The 23,165-nt window shown below is 40.9% G+C and overlaps 1 protein-coding gene across 3 annotated transcripts in view; it reads right to left on the bottom strand.

The window, feature by feature from the left end:
• The window catches only part of LOC122550791 (relaxin receptor 2-like), a 158,833-nt gene that overhangs the window by 86,626 nt on the left and 49,042 nt on the right, over window positions 1–23,165 (bottom strand). For all 3 annotated transcript variants that reach the window (XM_043692054.1, XM_043692055.1, XM_043692056.1), the window contains exon 5: window positions 19,231–19,302. In XM_043692054.1, the coding sequence (XP_043547989.1) occupies window positions 19,231–19,302 (72 nt within the window). The remainder of the gene's footprint in view (window positions 1–19,230; window positions 19,303–23,165) is intronic.

Genomic DNA, 23,165 nt, shown 5'->3' with positions numbered 1-23,165 from the left:
TTCCCAGCTCAGCACCATCCTCATGACCTGTCCTACCTGCCAATCTTCCTTCCCACCTATCCACTCCACCCTCCTCTCTGACCTAAAGCCTTCATCCCCACCTCCATCCACCTATTGCACTCTTAGCTACTTTCTCCCCAGCCCCACACCCCTCCCATTGATCTCTCCACCCTGGAGACCCCTAGTCTCATTCCTGATGAAGGGCTCCTGCCTGAAATGTCAATTTTCCTGCTCCTCGGATGCTGCCTGACCTGCTGTGTCTTTCCAGCACCACTCTAATCTTGACAATGATCTCCTGCATCTGCAGTCCTCACTTTCACCAATCTGGAAACAATTCTAGTGAACATTTATTGCCCTCCCTCCTTAGCAGTAATATCCTACCTGAAGAGAGGAGGCCAAATCTGGAAATACCACTCCAGGTGAGGTGTAACCAGGTTTCTATATAACTGAAGCAAGGCTTCATCACTCCTGTCCTCAAATTCGCTTGTGACAAATGTTAGATTCCATTAGTCTTCCTGCAATATGTAAGACCATAGCATATGGAATATAATATGAACAATTGTAACGTTATCTGCTTTTGTAGAAAAGAAGGAATCCTTCTTAAATGGTGAGAGGTTTGATTTGATTTGATTTATTATTACATGTATTTTGTTATGACATACAGTCAGAAGTGTTATAAAGTGTCACCACTCTCTAGGGCCATTTTAAAACACAGAAGTGTTAAGTGTTAAAAGTTAATTGCTTTGCCATGAGTCTGGTGGCCAGCCATGAGTCTCTTCCCTGTGTTGCTAACATTGGAACGAAAGTTCACTCTTCAGTGCTATCTCATTTCCACTGATGCCCTCACCACTATCAGTCATAGAATCATGCTCTTGACAGTGAGATGAGCTGGAATTCTCAGATGATTCTTCCAAAAATCTCTGTAGTCCACATTACTCAGACCTCTGTATCATTCTACCCTTAGTTCCTAATTACTTCAGGTCTAGAGATTTTTGAGACAGCATAAAGAGGATGGTTAACTTGAAGGTTACTATTTTCCGTACTCTTCCTTTCCAAGTGATCTCTTTCTCTATTTCCCTTGCATACTGATTTGACATTGAGTTCACTCCTTTTAGCTCATTCTCCTTCTGCGTCCTTTCTGTGTTTATTCCCAATGGTTAAATCAAATGTGTTGGTGAAACTGTGTTAGTTGACCTATTAACTCAAATTTTAGGGTTCCTGTTGCATCATTGCCAGTTTGCAAATTTTTAGTTAGTTATTAGTTATGCTTAGGGTGCAGGGGCACATCTACTTAGAGTCACAGAGTCATACACTATGGAAATAGACTCTTTGGTCCAACTAGTCAGTGCCCACTCTATTCCCAAACCAAACTATTCCCACTTGCCTGCACTTGGCCCATATCCGTCTAAATCTTTCCTATTTATGAACTTATCAAATGTCTTTTAAACGTTGTAACTTTACCTTCATCCTTAGATGTGCTACAACAGCAAAATATGACAGATCCCTTCTCCCAGATTAGGGCCAGCATATTACAGCATCATTTTGTATAGAGGTCATTCTCCAATAACATGTTTTATCAATGTGATTTGGCTGTAATACAGTTCATGATTCGGGGAACGCTTTTTTAAAATGCGAACTCCCGTTGGCTTTTACTCGATTCTATTGTTGGCACTAGGTGTTGCTGTGCGCTGAAGACTGGACTCACGCCGATATTGCATGGTCAGTCAGCTCGCGCGCTTTGTGTGAAGTGTAATCAGTAATTTTTAATCCTGCTTTTTTATCCAAATCTCGCTGTGCTTTTCATGGAATGTTGACAGGAAGTATCCAGGTGAAAAAAAATCGCAAGTGGTGACTGTAAAAAAAAGGGTATCAGACTTGAGCAGAAGCTAAATGCATTTTCACTGTTATGAAAGAGCATGTGATATTGCAACACAAATAAAGGAATCTAAGCTACGCACCATTAGAGACAATGTGGAAAGAATTAAAGCAAGCTGCATTGCTTGCACAAGTCTGAGTGCTAGCAAGTCTGAGAGATCATGAACAAAAGAACTTGAGGAGATGGAGCAGCTTCTAAGTGTGTGGATAGAAGATCAATCAAAAAAGTGAACTTGGACAACCATTCTCACCATAAAACAGAAAGCCTTATCAATTCATGAGGACTTATGGGGAAAAAAAGCTGAAAATCAAACTAAGCTGCATGCCTTCAGTGTGAGTAGTGGCTGTTCACTGCATTTAAGATCCATTACACTTTTCATAATGTGAAGTTGTGTGGCGAAGCTGCCAGTGAAGACGAGGAACGTGTACTGTTATTTCCTCCTGTGGTGAAAAAACCAATTTACCTTAGATCAAATCTTCAGTTTGGACAAGACAGGCTTATACTGGAAGTGAATACCATCCAAAACCTACATTTCTAAGAATGAAGCACAAACTCTAAGTTTTAAGGTTGCAAAGGACCATACGACTGTGTTGTTGAGCCAATGCTAGTGGAGATTTAAACCTTAAGCCTGTGGTGTATTCTACCAACCCTCGAGCCTTGAAAGGTTACCTTAAGTGCACTCTAGGTGTTTATTTCAGGTTAAGCAAAAGAGGTTGGATGATGGGGCAAATTTTGTCTGACCTTTTTGTTGATGTTTTCAAGGATGTTTTTAGAAATTATTGCAGGGCAAAAATTTTGGAATTCAAGATTCGCCCCATTCTGGACAATGCACCAAGTCATCCTCCCACCTTCTGAAAACATCCTAGTATTTTTTCTACCTCCAAACACAACCTCTCTCGTTCAACACATGGACCAGGGTGCAATAGCAGCTTTTAAAGCTTATTATTTAAGGTGCACATTCAGGAATGTTCTTCAATTTTGAAACAGCTATAACATTAAGAATGCTATTGTGCAGGCCTGGGGTGATATCGGTACGGACTGCTTACATGCAGTTTGGTGGAAGCTTCTCCCAGATTTTCTTCATGATTTTAAAGATGTTGAACTGTCAGAGGAGCTTCCAGCAATCAGGGAACATTGTGTTGCTCTTGCAAAGCAAGTTGGATTTGAAATGGAGACTGAGGATGTTGAGGGACTGCTTCAGTCGCTTTGTGAAGACCCCTCCACAGCTGATCTACAACAGCTTGTGGCTGCGGGGGAAACTGAACCTCTAGATGAAGACGACAAAGTCCAGGTTGCACCACCACGAGAACTTTCTACTTATCTTTTGTCTTCTATCCTGAGGGAAGTTGAGAAGCAGTTGCAACTCTTAGAAGACAATGACTACAATGTAGAATGCAACAGGATAGCAGTTTGAGGGATAAAGCTTTATCTGACATCCTATGAACAGCTTCTTCATGAAAGACAAAAGATGGAATAGTAGCGAAAACCAGAAGCCTTTTTAAGCCGACCTCCAAGAAACACTCTGACGACAATGAACCACAGCTATCCACTTCTGGACTAAAAATATTTTTTCGTCATAACCCTGCACCCAGAACTGCACCTGAAAGTAATGATGATGCTGATAATGGTCCTCCGCCCTGTCTTCATATGGTACTGAAACTCAGCAAACTCAGAAACCCCGTAAAGTGTTAAATCTAGTGTATTATTTCATAAAAATATATGATTTTAACATTTACTTAGACTGTGCTATCGTTTGTGTTAGGCTAACTACCATTTTTGTTTTGTTTTTTACAGATAATTTTGGTGGTCTGTTCCCAACCCTGTGTTTCCCATAGGCCCCATTATTTCTATTGCACGAGCTTCTATAACACGAGATTGCACAAGAACGCAATACCGCGTTATAGCAGAACAGACTGTACAGTGATGAATCAAGGATAGCTATTGTAATACAACACAATCTAAGAATGATACTTCAATAAATTTCAGCATGAACCTTAGTCTCCTACATTATGAGATTTAGACTCTTGCAAACTGACTTTGAAAATGCTGCACACTAACATTTCAATCAGACATAAAACTGTCATCCTATCTAACAAGGTTGAAGAGATTGAGCTCTCATGCTCAGCCATAAAAAATATGCAAATTCACTCTCATTGGTATGTTCTACAAAACATAATCAAACACTAGATTCAGGGTTCTCATGGTCAAAGCTTTAAAGGAGATGTCAAAAATTAAAAGAAAGTATGAAGAAAAAGGTGTTAATAGATCAATGAGAATTGGAGTTGAGATGCCTTGTCAATCAATGGAAACCATCCAATAACAATAAAATAGAATGAGGTCACTCTGTGATCTCAGACTTTGATTAAAATGTTGTGAGAAAGGGGGAGGGAAATAAAGCAAAACAGTCCATGCGCTGGGGCTGTTGTTTGGACACAGTGCATGAGGGAAAACAAGTTAATAAGATGCTAAGGTGCAACCCACCAAATAGCACTGAGAACAATACTAGAGCAAAGAAAACAGACAGAAAGATGATCACTTAAAGTTTTGCTTCTTTCACTAGCAGCATGAATGTGACAAAAATCACTATGCAAATCAGTCCTCAACGTGCCTCACCAATGCAGATATCGCCAATGCTGCCAGTACTGTACTGGCACAAACTCAACTCCACCATCGCCACAAGTCCACTTTGGACCCAACTTGCTGATGTCGCTGGATTTTTTCTTGGGTCCAAACTCTCCTCCACTGCTACCTCCATGAATATTTACATATGCAAGCTGGGAACCTCACCTCCTCCACAGCAGTCATGAGTTGGTGCTAGGACTGCCTTGTAGATGCAGAAGCCACCAGGAACCCAAACTCACCTCTGACGCCACTGCAAGGCTGCACTGTGCTGGGTTTGAGTCCACACTGACCTACTCACCGACTGCCATGAATCCACCCTGGGCCCACCTAGTAACCAGCAAGTGTCCACATTGGGGCCACTCACCAACAGCATAAGTGTTGATGCAGGACCTACTTGCCGCTACTGATGCAGTCGCTGTGACCCAGCTCTTTAACAAGCAGTAAATAAAATGTAAGAGAGAAAAATGCTGTTCAGATTTTTGGGATATTGGGACTGGCTCTGGGGAAGGTGGGACTATTACAAATTGGGCGGTTTGTACCTGGCCGGGACTGGAACAAAGTCCTAGGGGGTACTTTTGCCAATGCTGTTGGGGAGGATTTAAACTAATGTGGCAGGGGAATGGGAACTAAACAAGGAGGTTAGTGGACAGTAAATAGGTAGTAAGGCTTGTAAGGAACTCGATAATGAAGTCAGTGTGACTAAGGGGAAGAGTGGGCAGGGAGCAGATGATGAACACAAAGGGACTGGTGGTCTGAGGTGCACTGTTTTAATGCAAGAAGTGTAGATGGTAAGGCAGATGAATTTAGCGCTGGGATTCATACCTAGGAGTAGGTGTTACTATTGTTACTGAGACTTGGTTGAGGGAAGGGCAAGATTGGCATCTAAATATCCCAGGATATGGACAGAGCTCAGAAGTAGTAAGGGTGCAGTAACAATGTTGAGGTTGTACTGCAGGACTCTGAACAGCGAGCATGAGATAGAGGTACAAATATGTAAACAGATTATGGAATGATGTAGGAGCAACAGGGTGGTGGTGATAGGAGATTTGAAGTTTCCCAACATTGACTGGGATTCACTTAGTGTTAGAGGTCAAGATGGAGCAGAATTTGTAAGGAGCATCCATGATGGTTTTATTGAGCAGTATTTAAATAGTCTAACTTGGGAAGGGGCCATACTGGACCTGGTGTTGGGGAATGAACCCAGCCAGTTGGTTGAAGTTTCAGTAGGGGATTACTTTGAGAATAGTAATCACAATTCCGTTAGTTTTAGAATACTCATGGACAAAGTCACAAGTGGTCCTAAAACAAGAGTGCTGAATTGGGAGAAGACCAACTATAGCAAAATTCAGTGGGAGCTGGGGAAGATGGATTGGGAGCAGCTGTTTGAGAGTAAATCCACATTTGATATATGGGAGGCTTTCAAAGAGAGGTTGATTAGAGTGCAGGACAGACATGTCCCTGTGAAAATGAGGGATGGAAAGGCCAAGATTAGGGAACCATGAATGACAGGTGAAATTGTGAGATTAGCTAACAGGAAAAAGGAAACATATGTAAGGTTGAGGTGACTGAAAACAGAAGACGTTTTGGAAGAATATCGGCAAAGTAGGACCAATCTGAAATGAGGAATTAAGAGGGCTAAAAGGGGTGATGAAATATCTTTAGCAAACAGGGTTAAGGAAAATCCAAAAGCCTTTTATTCGTATATAAAGAGCAAGAGGGAACCTGGAGAAAGGATTGGCCCACTCAAGGAAAAAGGAGGAAAGTTATGCATGGAGTCAGAGAAAATGGGTGAGATTCTTTGCATTGGTATTCACTGAGGACAGGGACATGACGGATGTTGAGGCTGGGGATAGATTTTTAATTACTCTAAATCAAGTCGGCATAAGGATGGAGGAAGTGTTGGATATTCTGAAAGGCATTCAGGTGGACAAGTCCGCAGGTCCGGATGGGATCTACCTCAGGTTACTGAGGGAAGTGAAAGAGGAAATAGCTGGGGCCATACCAGATATCTTAGCAGCATCCTATGCAGCATCCCAGACGACTGGAGAATTGCTAATATTGCATCCTTGTTTAAAAAGGGTAGCAGGGATAATCCAGGTAATTTTAGACTGGAGAGGCTGATGTCAGTGGTAGGGAAGTTGCTAGAGAAGATACCGAGGGATAAGATCTATTACATTTGGAAGAAAATGGGCTTATCAGTGATAGGCAGCATGGTTTTGTGCAGGGAAGGTCATGCCTTACCAACTTAATAGAATTCTTTGAGGAAGTGACAAAGTTTATTAATGAAGGAAAGGCTGTAGATGTCATATACATGGACTTCAGTAAGGTGTTTGATAAGGTATTCCATGGTATGCTGTTGGAGAATGTGAAATTACTTAAAGTCCAGAGTGTACGAGCTAGATGGATAGAGAACTGGCTGGGCAGCAGGAGACAGAGAGTAGTCGTGGAAGGGAGTTTCTTAAAATGGAGAACTGTGACCAGTGGTGTTCCACAGGGATCCCTGGTGGGACGACTGTTGTTTGTGATATACATCAATGATCTAGAGGAAGTTATAGGTGGTCTGATTAGAATGTTTGCAGATGACACTAAGATTGATGGAGTAGCAGATAGTGAAGGGGACTGTCAGAGAATGCAGCAGAATATAGATAGATTGGAGAGTTGAGCAGAGAAATGGCAGATGGAGTTCAATCCGGGCAAATGTGAATTGATGCATTTCGGAAGATCCAATTCAAGAGCGAACTGTACGGTAAATGGAAAAGCCCTGTGGAAAATGGATGTACAGAGAGATCTGGGTGTTCAGGTCCATTGTATCCTGAAGGTGGCAACGCAGGTCAATAGAGTGGTCAAGAAGGCATACGGCATGCTTTCCTTCATCGGACGGGGTATTGAGTACAAGAGTTGATAGGTCATGTTATAGTTGTATGGGACTTTGGTTCAGCCACATTTGGAGTACTGAATATTTTTCTGGTCGCCACATTACTAAAAGGATGTGGATGCTTTGGAGAGAGTGCAGAGGAGGTTCACCAGGATGTTGCCTGGTTTGGAGCGTGCGAGCTATGAAGAGAGGTTGAGTACATTAGGATTATTGGTATTAGAAAGATGGAGTTTGAGGGGGGACCTGATTGAGGTCTACAAAATCATGAGCGGTATAGACAGGATGGATAGCAAGAAGCTTTTTCCCGGAGTGGGGTCTCAAATACCAGGGGTCACGAATTGAAGGTGAGAGGGGAAAAATTTAAGGGTAATATGCGTGGTAAGTTTTTTACGCAGAGAGTGATGGGAGCCTGGAACGCATTACCAGCGGAAGTGGTCGAGATGGAGACGATAGCACCAATTAAGATGTATCCACACAGATACATGAATGGGCAGAGAACAGAGGAATACAGATCCTTAGACAGGTTTAGATAGAGGATTTGGATCAGCACAGGCTTCGAGGGCCAAAGGGCCTGTTCCTGTGCTGTAATTTCTTTGTTCTTCGTTCTTTGTAAAATGAAAAAAAAAGACAAAAGAGAGAAAAAAAGTAAAAGGAAAAAGTGGAAAACATTTTGCTGTACATCGGGACCTCGGTGTCCAGGGTCATAAGTCACCAAAAGCTAGAATGCAGCTATTGCGAGCAATTAGGAAGCAAATGGCACTTTGGATTTCATCCCAAGGGGAATTCCATACAGGAGTACAAATGTCTTACTGAAACTATATAGATCATTGGCAAAACCGCATTGAAAGTATGATGTACAGTTTTGGTCTCCTTATCCAAGGAAGGATATATGTGCCATAGAAGGTGTACAATGGAGGTTCCCTGGGATGGTGGGATTGTTTTATGAAGAGATATTGAGGAAACTGGATCTTTATTCTCTAGAGTTCCAAAGAATAAAATATAGTACCATTGAAACTTACAAAATTCTTACAGGGCTTGTGGGGACATAGAAAGACAGCTTGGTCTCCTGGCAAGAGACTCAAGAACCAAGGAAATATAGCCTATCCATATTTAAGACTGAGATGAGGAGGAATCTCCTCACTTAGGATTCGATAAATCTTTGAAATCCTTTATTCCAGTGTCAGTGGGAGCTCAGTCATTGAGCACTTAAAAGGTAGAATTTCCACAGTCCTAGTGGACCATTAGGCTGCTTTCTCATTACAGAGAGAGGACTGGTGGTGGTTATCACAACTGCACCAGGTGTTGTGTCAAAAAACATAAGGGGCCTCCCCTCCTGGCACCTTCCCCTGCCACCGCAGGAATTGCAAATCTGTGCTGACACCTCCCCCCCTCACCTCCGTCCAAGGCCCCAAAGGAGCCTTCCACATCCATCAAAGCATCACCTGCACTTCCAGATGTCATTTGCTGCATCCGTTGCTCCCGATGCGGACTCCTCTACATTGGGGAGACTGGACACGTACTTGTAGAGCGCTTCAGAGAACATCTCCGGGACACCCACACTGATCAACTCCACTGCCCTGTGGCCGAACATTTCAACTCCCCTTCCCACTCTGCCGAGAATATGCAGGTCCTGGGCCTCCTCCATCGCCACTCCCTCACCACAGGATGCCTGGAAGAAGAACATCTCATCTTCCGCCTCAGAACACTTCAACCCCATGGTGGACTTCACCAGTTTCCTCATTTCCCCTCCCCCCACCGTACCCCTGTTCCAACCTTCCAGCTAAGCACCATCCCCATGACCTGTCCCACCTGTCAATCTTCCTTCCCACCTATCTGCTCCATCCTCCTCTCTGACCTATCACCTTTACCCCACCTCTATCCACCTATTGCACTCTCAGCTACCTTCCCCCAGCTCCACCCCCTCACATTTATCTCTCCACCCCTGAGACACCCAGCCTCATTCCTGATAAAGCTTTTGCCTGAAACGTCAATTTTCCTGTTCCTCGGATGCTGCCTGACCTTGCTGTGCTTTTCCAGCACTATTCTAATCTTGACTTTAATCTCCAGCATCTGCAGTACCCACTTTCTCACAGTAGATGAGGTGTTTGGATGTGCAGGAAAATCTCTGCCGGATGTGGAAGGATCTTTTGGTACCTTGGATGGAGGTGAAGGGGATGGTGTGGGCGCAGGTTTTATGCCTCTTGTGGTGGCATGGGAGAGTGTCAGGAGTGGAGGGTGGATAGGTGGGTGGCCTGGGCCTAACAAGCGAGTCATGGAGGGAATGGTCTCTGCCAAATGCTGATAGGGGTGGGGAGGGAAATATATTTCTGGTGGTGGGGTCTGACTGTAGGAGGCGGAAATAGCGTAGGTTAATGCATTTTATCTGGAGATTGGTGGGGTGGAAGGTGAGGACTGGAGGTTCTATCCTTGTTCCGGTTGGAGGGGTGGGTTCAAGGGCAGAGGTGCAGGGAGGAGATGAGCACATCTCCTCCACTTCTTGCACCTCTGCCCTTGAACCCCACCCCTCAACTGTAACAAGGATACCCCGCCAGTCCTCACCTTCCATCCCACCAATCTCTGGATACAACGCATCATCCTCCACCATTTCCACTACCTACTGTCAGACCCCGCAACCAGAGATATATTTCCCTCCCCACACCTATCAGCATTTGGCAGGGACCACATTTTCTGCGACTTCCTCGTTAGATCCACATGCCCCACCAACCCACCCTCCACTCCTGGCACCTTCCCCTGCCACTGTAAGAGGAGTAAAACCTGCGCCCACACCATCCCCTTCACCTCCATCCAAGGTCCCAAAGGATCTTTCCACATCCAGCAGAAATTGTTCTGCACATCCAAACACATCATCTACTGTATCCGTTGCTCCCAAATGGTCTCCTCGACATTGGGGAGAAAGGATGCCAACTTGTGGAACAGTTCAGGGCACATCTCCGGGATACGCACCCAACAACCCCACTGCCCTGTGGCCGACTACTTCAACTGCTCCTCCCACTCCGTCAGGACATACAAGTCCTGGGCCTCCTCAACTGCCAAATCCAAGCCACCTGACGCCTGGAGGAGAAATGCCCCATCTTCTGTGATTTAACCAGTTTCCTCATCTCCCCTACCCCACCATATCCTGGATCCAACCCCCAACTCAGCACAGCTGTCCTGAATTGTCCTACCTGTCCATTGTCCTTCCCACCTATCTGCTTCACCCTCCGCTCTGACCTATCACCATCACCCCCCACTTTCATCTACCTATTGCCTTCTAAGCTACCTTCCCCCTAGCCTCACCCCTTCCCATTTACCTCCCAGCTCTCTTGGGCCACTCCCCACCACATTCCTGACGAAGGGCTTACGCCTGAAACGTTGACTCTCCTGCTCCTCGAATGTTGCTTGATCTGCTTTGCTTTTCCAGTGCCACACTTCTTAATTTAGATCTATCTGAGTCTGAATTTTGTGCAGTGTTTGACATTGCATGTGTTGCTGGTGCCCATTCAACAGAGTTCTTTGCAAGGTATTGTCCTCATTTTGGGAAATGAAACCCGGTAAACCTGGTAGTTAATGCATTCCCCTATCCAGAGAATCGTTAACCATCTGATTTTCCTTCTTGGATTAACTCCAGGAGCTATCACATAATCCCATTGAGGGGACCTTTGATCTCATGAATGTCTGTCATGGAAGACAGCACCTCTATTGAAACAAGTACATTATACCTTGCAGTATCCTGGATGTTCAGACTAGGCAATTTCTTCCTTGCAATGACCTGACTTGCAGATCAGATAATGTTTATTTTTTGACTAGGTCCTGAATCTACAGGCATTGAACTAGTTTCCATGAAGTTGCAAACAGCTTATCTTCATTTTGTTTGAGCAAAATCTTCACTCTTTTTTACCTTTATCTTAATACTAATATGTGAAATGTGTAAACTCTTCATTTCAAATTGTTGATTAGATTGACCATCTTCATTCATATTGTTGGTAATTTTGCAGGTGAACAAGATATTGTCACATTCTCAGTTATGTTACTGGAGGATTTCTGCTTATTTAACATTATCTTTGTCACTGGTACTGATAATTCAAGACCAAAATATTGGTCTTGTGTCAGTTCATCATAGAGTCATATTCTTAAAGTCATAGAGCAGGGAAACACATCTATTGGTCCATGTCGAACATAATCCCAAACTAAGCTAGTTCCACCTGTGTGCGCCTGGCCCAAATCTCTCAAAACCATTACTTTTCATATACTTATCCAAATGTCTTTTAAATGTTGTAATTGTGCCCATATCCACCACTTCCTTAAGAAGCTCATTCCACACATGGACCACGCTCTGTGTAAAGGATTTGCTCCTCATGTCTTTTTTAAATCTCTCTCCTCTCACCTTGAAAATGTTTCTCCTAGTTTTGAAATCGTGCATCCTAGCAAAAAGACAACTACTTATTAACTCTATCTATACCTCTCATAATTTCATAGCCTTCTATAAAGTAACCCTTCAACCTCTCATTCTCCATCTGGCAATAAAATCAAATCTGCGGTATCAATGTATTCAGTGGGCTGCTTTGCGATATGAAATATTCGGCTAAAGATTGGCAAAAGGATCATGTAGATTAGATCATTTATTATCTAAAGAGAGAAAAACTTCAGAATGCTTTGGTGCAGTGGGATCTGGGTATCCCTGTGCATAAATCACAGAAAATTAGTATGCAGGCAATAAGGAAGGCAATTTATTTTGTAATTTTGGCATTTATTGCCAAAAGAATAAAGTATAAAAGCAGGAAAATGTCACTGTAATTGTACAAGGAATTAGTGAGATTGTACTGGAGAATTGTGTACAATTTTAGTCCCCTTACTTGAGCAGAAATGTAGTTGCATTTGAGTTGATTCACAGAAGGTTCCCTAGATTGATTCCAGAGATGAGAGGTTAGGCTGATAAAGAGAGATTGAACAATTTAGGCCTGTATTCTCTGGAGTTTAGAAGAGTGAGAGGAGATCTAATTGAGGTATAGAAAATGCTAAAGAGAGTTGACAAAGTAGATGTAGAAAGGATGTTTCCTCATTTGGGGCAATCTAGAGGTCATATTTTTAAGATAAGGGCTAGCAAGTTTAAAACAGAGATGAAAATAAATTACTTCTTTCAAAGGGTCAAGTATCCCTGGAATTTAGTACTCAAAGTGCTGCGGATGCTAGGACATGGAATAAGTTTAAGGAGGAGATAGATTTGTAATTAGTAATGGATTGAAGGGTTGTAGGGAGCAGTCAGGAAAGTGGTGTTGAGGCTGAGATTGTATTAAATGGTGGAGCAGGCTCAAGGGGCTGAATTGCTTACTCCTGCTCATACTTTTTCTGTTCTTATTCTTTCTCTCAGTATCTGCATCTTCTGGCAAACTTTGCTGATTCTTGTCTTCTGTATTTTCTTCAGAGATGATAGGAATACAAAACACTTTCACCAGTCTGTAAACTCTGTGGTTACCTTCCAGTTGAAAGTATAAAACAATTCCTTTATGTAGACATAAGTACCCGCAATAGACCTTTTCTTCTTTTTGGGTTCCCTCATGATTTTAGAAAGCCTAATAGAGTCTTCTGCCCGTTGTCTACTTACCAATGATTGACAACAGTTTGTTTTTGAACCAGTTGTTCTTTTAGAACTGGTCAAACCCTTTCTGCCATTGCAAACATATTGAGGTCAAGACATGCCTGAAGGTTCAAAAATGAGAAGTAATGAATTTGAATTACATAAACATTTCAACTCTATTGAGTTCTTTATGTCATACTGTTACTTGTAGCATACCTTTACTCTTAAACATTATTCTGTCTGGCACATGTAAACCTATCTTTGTTGACTGTTACTTCTGATCCTTCAGCCGTGGAATTTGATCTGATAGGACAGTGCACTCATTCCTGCATCAAGCTGAAAATTAATGAGATGTCCATTGAACTAGACAAGTTCTGCAAAACTCGAGTTGGCTGAATGATGGCGTTCCCCTGGGAAAACCTTGGGCATCTTCCAAAAGAGAATGTTCTACCATGTCAAACTCTTTGTACAACTTAGCATTTGGATTTGTTCTGCTTTGAAACTGTGTGCTATTTTTGTATATCTTTACAGATGTAGCATTCTTTGTCATTGCTGGACACTGGTTTTGATTGGGAGTTTTTTGTTGTTTCACAGTTTGACACTGACTCTTAGCATCTGTTATTTGGCCCATTCTATGTTGGCTTATCACCTGTGTCTGAAGAGTAATACAAAGTGATATGCTCAGTTCAGAAGGCTATCCTTCTCATCTCAAGATTTGTCTGTATGTATTTGTTGTTTCTTTTTCTGTTTCCAGCACAATTTGAATAGCTTTCTCCAACATCAAATCTTGTTTGGACAGTAATAAAAGACGTCAGTAATTCTGTCTCTTTTGGACTTTGATTTCAAAACTCCATCTTTACAGTTTTCCACTAATCTGAACATATGATAAATTAATTATAAAGTCCCTGGATGCTGAACTCTTGTCTTAAATCTTAAACTGCAAGGATTTTGTTTGTTCCCAGTTTAAAGTAGTTAGGAAAAATCTAATACGGCTTCTTCAAAAGTATCTGTGCCTTTTATATTTTGGCAATTTATAATGTCACCCTCTATAGGTTCCCATTGAAAACAATAGTGTATTTACTTATTCAACAGGAGAGTTTAATTTGAAAGCAATTCTAAGTCTGAAAAACTGTTTTCCTCGTGAAGTTCAGTTTTGTGTTCTGTTTGGCCCATCTCTGACATCATATCTTGATGGCAATGTCATTTCTCTTTCTACTGCTTAATGAGGTAATTTAATTTATTCCTTTGAAATTGTTTTGAATCTGTAGCATATCATTCCTGCTTCATATTGATTACCACAGGGATTTAATGATTCTGCAATAAATGTAATAAATGTTGGTAGTTTTAAAGCTGTTAATCTATCATTAAACAAATATTTTGTTTTTGCAGTTCTCTTGTCTTAAATACTTTTAAATGTTTAACCTCTACAATGAAAGCAATGTTACTGTATTTTCTTTGCAAGCTTTTTAACTTCTTGTATTTCATAAATCTTTTATGTATTACAGCAACATTGTAGTGGTTTCTTATTTTAAGTTATTGTTATGCAGCAACTCTGTATCTCTGTATTGCTTGCTGGTGATTTTCCTATCTTTATTTTTCTAAACAAAATGGTAGTTTCCTGCCTTCTAAAATTTTTTTAGCTTCCTGCAGCCAAGACGGAGGTCACCCCCACCATTCGCAGTGCAAAACAGAAAGCATGTTCCTGATACATAATTTTTAAGTAAACTTTGTGGATGTGGCTTTAACAAATCTATATTGAAATCATTGCTAATCTTCAGAATGTCCTGGTCTTATCACAATCTAAGCATTCTTCTAGTGATCTTTGCCCCGAAACTCCTTGTTTTCAAAATTGTTTAAGTTATCCTTTTGCCACCTTAAAAGGACAATATTTCTGTATTCATTTATTTTCCAACTTTTTGCTCCTTGAGTTGAGATTCTGCCTCCTAGTCTGAGTATTTCTTTCCTATACTTATCTGAAAGTACATCCTGGCTTTCACCAAACTCACATGATCAAAAACATTGTAAGGCATGATTTTTAAGACCACTTCTTGTTGTTGGAGTTGGTTGCATCAACACAGGAACAGTGACACTGGAAATGGAAGTCATGTCTATGCACTTTCCCTCAGTCACGATTGAGCATCACTCTATCACCCACAGGCCTCAGTCCATCATGGTCACCTTGTCCTCAGATAAGTTTCCACTCACCCTTTTGTCAGCCAGAACCAGCTATTAACAACTTTACCTCTGTGACCACAGTAGCACTCTCCAACCCCAGTCTAATCTGTAACCTTCAACCTGCCATCCATTATATCTAGTGGGCTCTCTATTATCACTGAACCTCCCACAGTTACTATCAAGTTTCAGGTCTTCAGAAATAATTATTCCAGTGGAACCGTTACTCTTCCCACAAACATGTTTCACCAGGTTTTCGATATCAAACTTACCTTTATGGACCAGATACCTCCTCTGTTCACCATGAGAATCATATGACTGAAAATCTTTGTACCTATGTAGCTCCACCCTTCTTTAATGTCTTCTTTCCATTTCATCTTCTGACCTTTGCAGGATCTCAGTTGAATGAGGCCCGTGGGTCATGTACTATAGGTATTATTTTAGGGGAGGACTGTAGAGATGTGAACATATCTCACTATAGTTCCCATTCATTTATCATGTCTCTTAAGATGGGCTCTGTGAACTCCATCCAGCCCAAACAGACCTCTTCCCACTTTGAAGAATTATGCTTTTGAACATACTGCATTTTGTGGACCAACTAAGCAAAACTGTTCCTTGATTTTCTTACATCCCTTTTCCCCTCATTAACCAAGATTCTATAATCATCACCTTTCATCATCCTTCTCTCCACTCTGAGCCTAGACCCATCATTGACTACATGCCCACTTTGACCCTGAACCATCTGCTTATCCATGTCACTTATTTTGTTAGATTCTGAGACCACCCTCCCAAGTGACCATCTGATACCCAACTGCAATCTTGAAACTCCTACCCTAACATATCCCACGATGACTGTTCCCTCTGCTGCATGGTACCTTCAGTTCAATCGCTACCATTGACAGCCCCTTTATTTAGGACCACTCTCTTTGGCCATTCCTATTGAGAAAGTCCATCCCCTCTCCCAAGATATCCATCACATCTATGCTAGAGGACATACTTTCCTTTGTACATCTCTCTTTCTTCCTGTCACTGACTACACTGTCTTGTAGCCCTTGAGACTGCAGGCCCCTCTCCCCATCCTTGCCTCAGGCAACACCACACCATGACTCTGATACTGCAGCCTCATTATCTCTCTCCTTGCCTCAGACAGCTCTACTCTGTACCCCTGCAGCCTACCTCCCTCTCTTCCTCTGTGCCTTGTTGCCTTTTGACTGCCACCAAACAACAACAATCATCATCTGTGGTGGAACAATGCTCCCTAAACAAGGAAATGGAGTTGCTACTCATTCCAAATCCAACAAGTATACTACCTCACATGCTATATGTCATTTACATACAGGTGAAAAGTGCCACCCTCTTAGCCCCCAATATTCCTGATGAAGGGCTTATACCTGAAATGGTATACCTGAAATGGTATACCTGAAATGCCTTATACCTGAAATGTTGACTCTTCTGCCTCTTGGATGCTGCCTGACCTGCTGTGCTTTTCCAACACCACACTTTTCAACTCTGAGCTCCAGCATCTGCAATTCTGACTTTCTCCGATTTACGTACTGTTGTCAATCTGAAGATATACTGTATATTTCTCATTTGCATACAACTTAATTAGAAAAATGCACTTCAGTCTGGAGAGATTGAATTTTCATGAGCATGCATGACATACAAATTGATGCAAAAGGGCATCCTGATAATTGCAATTAGGAAGCTTCACCTATCTTTAAATTTCCATGATCTTAGTTCTTTAGTTCTTTTTGGCATTGGGAAGCAGATTTTCAGCTTCCCGAATAATTATATCCCCTTGCCCACCAAGTTTCATACTTCAAAAGCAGCACAGTATTCCATGTTATCATTTTATTAATCAATAAATATAATTCAATTTCCAGCATTTTTGCTTTCTTAATTTGGTGTGCATAAGGGTTTGATGCATTAGAATGTTTGCCTGATTCTTTGATAGATGTTGAGGAAATTGGAGAAGCTGAACTCCATTCTTTGCAAAGGATTTTGCACAGGTGTCCCTTGGAACCACGGTCTGTGACATGGAGCATCTTCCATCATGGCCAATTAGCTGATATCGCAACTTATTGAGAAAAGGTTTTGGAGACTGACAATCAATGCTGCATTAGCCATGATAACATTGTGATCAATCAGTATCTTCCTGTTTGGTCTGATTTTAACTAAGGTCAACTAAGGTTGATAATTAATTGTTCCTGCTATATCTTAATGTCAACCATGGTCCAACCAATCAACACACTTTTTTCATGCTGTATAAATTGGCATTCCCTTTCTACATTTTATTTCTTATACGTCAGCTCTGAAAGTGCCAGATGAAAAGTTTTAATTTCATGTCTTTTTAGCAATGTTTGGGTTCTACACCACCAAACAATTATGTATTATAATTATCTTTGCAGCATAAAAAGCTTCCATTTAAGCTCTGAATCATGCAGTGAAACATCTAACTGCTAATGAGAAATACACAGTAAGCATAAAAGAGTCATTTTCAGGTTGGCAAAGTGGAGTGTCACAGGGTTCACTGCTGGGGTCTCAATTATTTATAGGTTCTCTCACACATTAGATGAAGGAACATAATATATAGTTGCTGTATTTGTTAATAGTACAAAGTAGATAAGAAAGTAAGTTGCAAAGAGAACGGAGCCTGTAATGAGATATAGATATAATGTGCAAATACTTGGCACATAGAGCGGTAATGTGAGAAAATGTGAACTTATCCACTTTGGCAGGAAGAATAAAAAAAACAATATTTTGTTTAAATGAAAAATGAATGCAGATAGCAGATGTACAGAAAAAATTGGATGTCCTGGTTCATGAGTCACAAAAATTTAGTATATAGGTTCAGCAAGTGATTAAGAAGGCAAATGAAACATGGTAATTTATTACAAGGGGAATGGAATATAAAAGTAGTAGAACATTTACTACAGTTGTATATAGTATCTGAAGTACTGTATACAATTAGTCACCTTATTAAAGAAAGGCTATACACGCATTAGAAGTAGTTCCAAGGAGGTTTACTCAGCTGATTCCTGGGATTGTGGGTGTTACAGGCTGGAAATCTTTAGCAATGCTGAATGAATGATCCATATGGCCTTCTCATGATAACTCCAGTATCGCAGATGTCACCCTTTAACCTTTCTTGCTATCAAATGTAATGAATCAAACCATATATGTCTAATGATAAGTGTTCAAAATGAATCCTTGATAGTTTGTGAACACCTAACAGCCATTGGCAAAGCAGGAAAATTATGACACAAATTAATGTAGAATCCTGATTTTATTCCTCTGCTGCTATTTTCAAACACTATACCCTAACCAATGTCCCAGCTAATCTTACTATTTCTTATTTTCCAAAGGAATAAGAGAAGTGCTGGCAAGGCTAGCATTTATTACTTATCCCCAATTGTTCTTGAGAAGGTGGCAGTGAGCTGCCTTCTTGAGCTGCTGTAGTTCTTGGGGTGAGGATTACATACAGGAAGGGAGTTCCAGGAATTTTTTCCCCAGCAACAGAGAAGGCATAGCAATAAAATTCAAAGTCAGGATAATGTGTGACTTGGAGTAACCGGCAGGTAGTTGTGTGTTCATGCATTTGAAAGTGACATTCAATTGATAAGTTGGGTGCAATGTCTCATGATTAGGGATCAATCATTCAGCATTGAATTAAGGAGAAATTTCTTCACTCAGAGGATTTTCTATCTCAGAATGTATGGATGCTCCATTGGTGAATATGTTTATGAATGAAATTGACAGATTTTTGGTCTTTTAGGGTAAAAGGGAATATGTGGATCTGCGTGGAAAATAGAATTAAGACAATAGATAGCAATGAACATTCTCAATATTGGAATAGATTCATGGAGCCTATGGTCCATTCCTTATGTACTTATTTAAGAAATATAAAACTAAAATTTTACACAGTATATGTATGACAACCTAAGCACAGTGGCCTGTGAAACTGATTGAAATGATAAATTGAATTTGATATCCAATATAGACTTTAAAAACTAAGCTATATCATGAAAACAACAACAAATAATATTTGGGAGTAAAGGAAATATCTAGGAAGTAAAGCACGATGCAAACAAAAGGGAGAAATGAACTCACAACTCCTCCAGGTCTTTGAAAATGATGAAAACATCAGAAGGCAAACTTTTGATTTTATTGTTCTTCAAAGATCTAAAATAGAGAAAAGTGATTTTAATATTTAAAATACAATTGGTATGGTGTACATTTTTTTTACCATATTTAGCTATGTGAATTGTATTAAATTAACTCCAATAATTATATTAACAATGGCATGTGTAGAAAAAATGTACAAAATAGATCTCTCATTTACGACATTAATGTAAAAGGTTCAAGCAATGAAATTTGACATGGACTCAGAAATATTACAGATATGATTCCAAGATAGTAGCTACTGCTTAATCTGTGGAGGGTCTCAAGGGCAAGATCCTGTAGTCTTGAGATTGGTTCTTTGGTAATGTGGTGTCATGGCTAAGCCAAATAGGTAAATAAGGAACTGTAGTTTCAAAGCATGGTGGGATCGGGGACATTCTTGTGGCACACTGGTAGCATCCCGACTTCTGGGTCAGAAGCTTCAGGTTCAAGCCCCATTTCAGAATTTGATAGCCATGGAATATGCATTTATAACTAGACCAAATCAGACTGCAAATTCTTCCAATATACCTGTTAGCATGTGGGGCGGGGGGTGCCTGATCAGCCGTACTGCAGGCAATAGAAAATCATTATAGAACTTTGCCAAACCTAATCATCAATTCAATCAAAGTTTATGGGGACCAATTCCTTTTAGGGCATTGTACTTAATAGAAGGTGAAAGGGCATTGTACCTGGTAGAAGGTAAATTTGCCATAGTCTTACCAGACAATAGAACTGTTCACTCATTAGAGAGAGCTGACTGGTGGTGGTTTAACCTGAGAGTCACCACACTTCAGATGATGGGAGAGCTTGAGTAGGAGACTCTTTCATGGTCAGGGAGAGACATAGATAGAGAGAGAGAGAGAGAGAGAGAGAGACAGACAGACAGACAGTGATATAGAGAGACAGAGATAGAGAGACAGAAAGAGCAATGTGCTTGCTGTCGATGCCTTCCAATCTCCTTGCCATTTTCACAACAGATGGGTCTTGTATACAATGGCTACCTGCCAGCAAGTGATGGGGCAGGCAATCAGAGGTCTTCCTAAGCTGCCTTCCTATGTCAATTAGCTCAATATAGTAGAAATTCAGACAGTGAAAAGGCAGCTTCCACAGCAAAACTGGGCCTGACACTCCATATCACTTTTCAATGTCCGGCCTCTCTGCCTCTTCGTAGTCAACTTACAAATGGCCACAGCTGTAATAGCATGACTTTCCCCTCCAAGTGGACATCTTATAGTGTGGTCAGTTTTTAATTTCAACCATTTTTAAAAGTGTTAAGAAGGCATTTCCAGTTAGCATTATCCTCTCACCTCCTGCTGAACTACATCAGCAAATTGCAGCTCTATCAATGCTGGAGGGCATCCTATTGGCCCTTCAGCAATGAGGGACAGCCCACCATAATTTATTAAAGTGCGTCCATTGGCAATAATCTCTCTACAATTAAATAACAAACCTTACAAACATTATGTGTTGAGTGACTATTCCCAACGCAGTGAAGGTCAATACTGTATTTGAACTTGATGTCAGGATCTTAATGCTAAACAACAAATTAAACCCAAAACATTTGCTTCACACTAAAACTTCTGACCAAACTGCAATTATACATGATACATTCATTACAAGAAAATGATTAACAATGACAAGACAGGAAATATAAATAGATGATATTGAATCTACTAACATATTACAACAGAAAGCCAAATTTTGTTAAGCAAGTTATGTGCACATTTAATTGTCAGAATATTCCTTGGGGTTATAGCAGCAAAGTGAGACACAAGAATACAAGATGGCACATTTAGTTAGCTGGTCTTACCACAAGTAGGGGCTTTACAAGTGGAATAAAGTTGGGTGACCACCAGGAAAATTAGCAAGCTTGGGCAGGTAGTGTAGGAGTCTCCTGTGGCCATTCCCCTCTCAAATAGATATACCATGTTGGATACTAATGGTGTTAGGGTCTGGAATGTCTCAGAGAGACCAATGAAGCAAAATGTGTGTATGGAGCCAGAGAATGTGGATGAGATTTTAAATGAATATTTCTCATTTGTATTTACAACATTGAGAAAGACATTGTAGCTGGAAATTTCATTTAGGATGGTGAGGTTCTAGATCATGGTAAGATAAATGAGGAAGAGGTGTTAGATGTTTTAGCAAGTATAAGTGCTGTTCCAGCAATAAAGTTTCAACTTTGATCTCCAGCATCTGCAGACCTCACTTTCTCCTGGTGAGGTTCTAGATCATGGTAAGATAAATGAGGAAGAGGTGTTAGATGTTTTAGCAAGTATAAAGATACATATGTCCCCAGGGCCTGATGAGATGTATCGATGGGAGGCAAGGGAGGAGATTGATGGGGCCCTGGTGGAGATATTTAATATTTCATGGCTAATTAAGAGAAACATAGGTAGGGCAGATTGTGAGAACCTTTACTTCATAGCAGGCATGTCTAAGACCAGAGGGCATAAGTTTAAGGTGAAGAGTGACTCGTCAGAGGAAACATTTTTTCCACCCAAAGGTTGGTAGAAATATGGATCACACTACCTGAGAGGGAGGTGGAAGCAGCTACTCTTATCAAAAGCATCTAGTTGTGCACTTAAAGTGCTCGGGCATAGTAGACCATGGACCAAGAGCAAGCAAATGGGATTAGTGTAGTTCTGGTGTTTGTTGGTCATTGACATGGTGGGCCAAATTGCCTGTTTCTTTGTTGTATGACCCTATGACTTTATAAGATGGGAGCAGAATAGACCACACAGCCATTGAGCTTACTCCAGAATTCAATATGATCATGAGCATCAACTTTGCTGTCTCACCTGTTCCCCATATCGCTCAGTTCTCAGAAAGAACTATCATTGGTTTATCCCAACCTTTCTATTGAGTCAAAAATAAAACATCCACAAGCCTCTGGGACAAAGATTTTCAAACATTCACAACCTTTTAAGTGAAGAAATTTATCTATATTCCTATTTCTGAATAGCAGAATCCCTTACCCTGAAACTGTGCCTTCATGATCTAGTCTCCAGTCAACAGAAACAAGCTCTTAGTGTCAAGTTCCTACAATGGGATAACTCCCATATTCCAGAAAATATAGGTTGATTTTACTCAGCTTTTAAACCAGTTCTGGACAGCTATACTAGACTCTAAGCATTCACTGCTTCTCTCCACAGATGTTGCCAAACTGAGTTTCTCCAGCATTTTCTGAGTTTCAGATTTCCAGAATCCACAGTATCACAGAATCATAAAAACATAGCTGTGAACATTCTGGGATCTCCTACTCAGAACATTGCCAAGTCTACAATACCTTGGTCAATGATTGGCACTAGAATGTATTGCTCTAAGAAATTGCATCAAATATACTTTAAGCTCATCTTCCAGGCTACCTTTGCTAGTCAAATTCATCCAATTTATATGAAGATTAAAATCAGCCATGATTATTGCCATACTCTTCTAATAAGCCCATTATTTCTTCCCAAATACTTTGTGCAGTTACTATAAGGGGGTTAATAAATTAATTGCACAAGTGACTTCTTAACTTTGCTATTATCTTTACCCAACTGATCCTGCATCTTCACTTTCTAAACTAAGATTATGTCTCACTACTGTACAAATAGATAATCAATTATTACAGCTACCTCACCACCTTTTTTCCAGCTTCCTGTCCTTCCAAAATGTCTAATACCCTTGAATCTTTACATCTCAATCTTGGTCACTTTTCACCACCATACCTGACTTGGTTATCTTACCATATGAGCTGAAAATGTGTTGCTGGAAAAGCGCAGCAGGTCAGGCAGCATCCAAGGAGCAGGAGAATCGACGTTTCGGGCATGAGCCCTTCTTCAGGAATGAGGAAGGTGTGCCAAGCAGGCTAAGATAAAAGGTAGGAAGGAGGGACT

The sequence above is a fragment of the Chiloscyllium plagiosum genome, chromosome 6, assembly GCF_004010195.1.
Source record: "Chiloscyllium plagiosum isolate BGI_BamShark_2017 chromosome 6, ASM401019v2, whole genome shotgun sequence".
In the NCBI taxonomy this organism is placed as follows: Eukaryota; Metazoa; Chordata; class Chondrichthyes; order Orectolobiformes; family Hemiscylliidae; genus Chiloscyllium; species Chiloscyllium plagiosum.
This window is presented reverse-complemented; position numbering and strand designations above follow the sequence as displayed.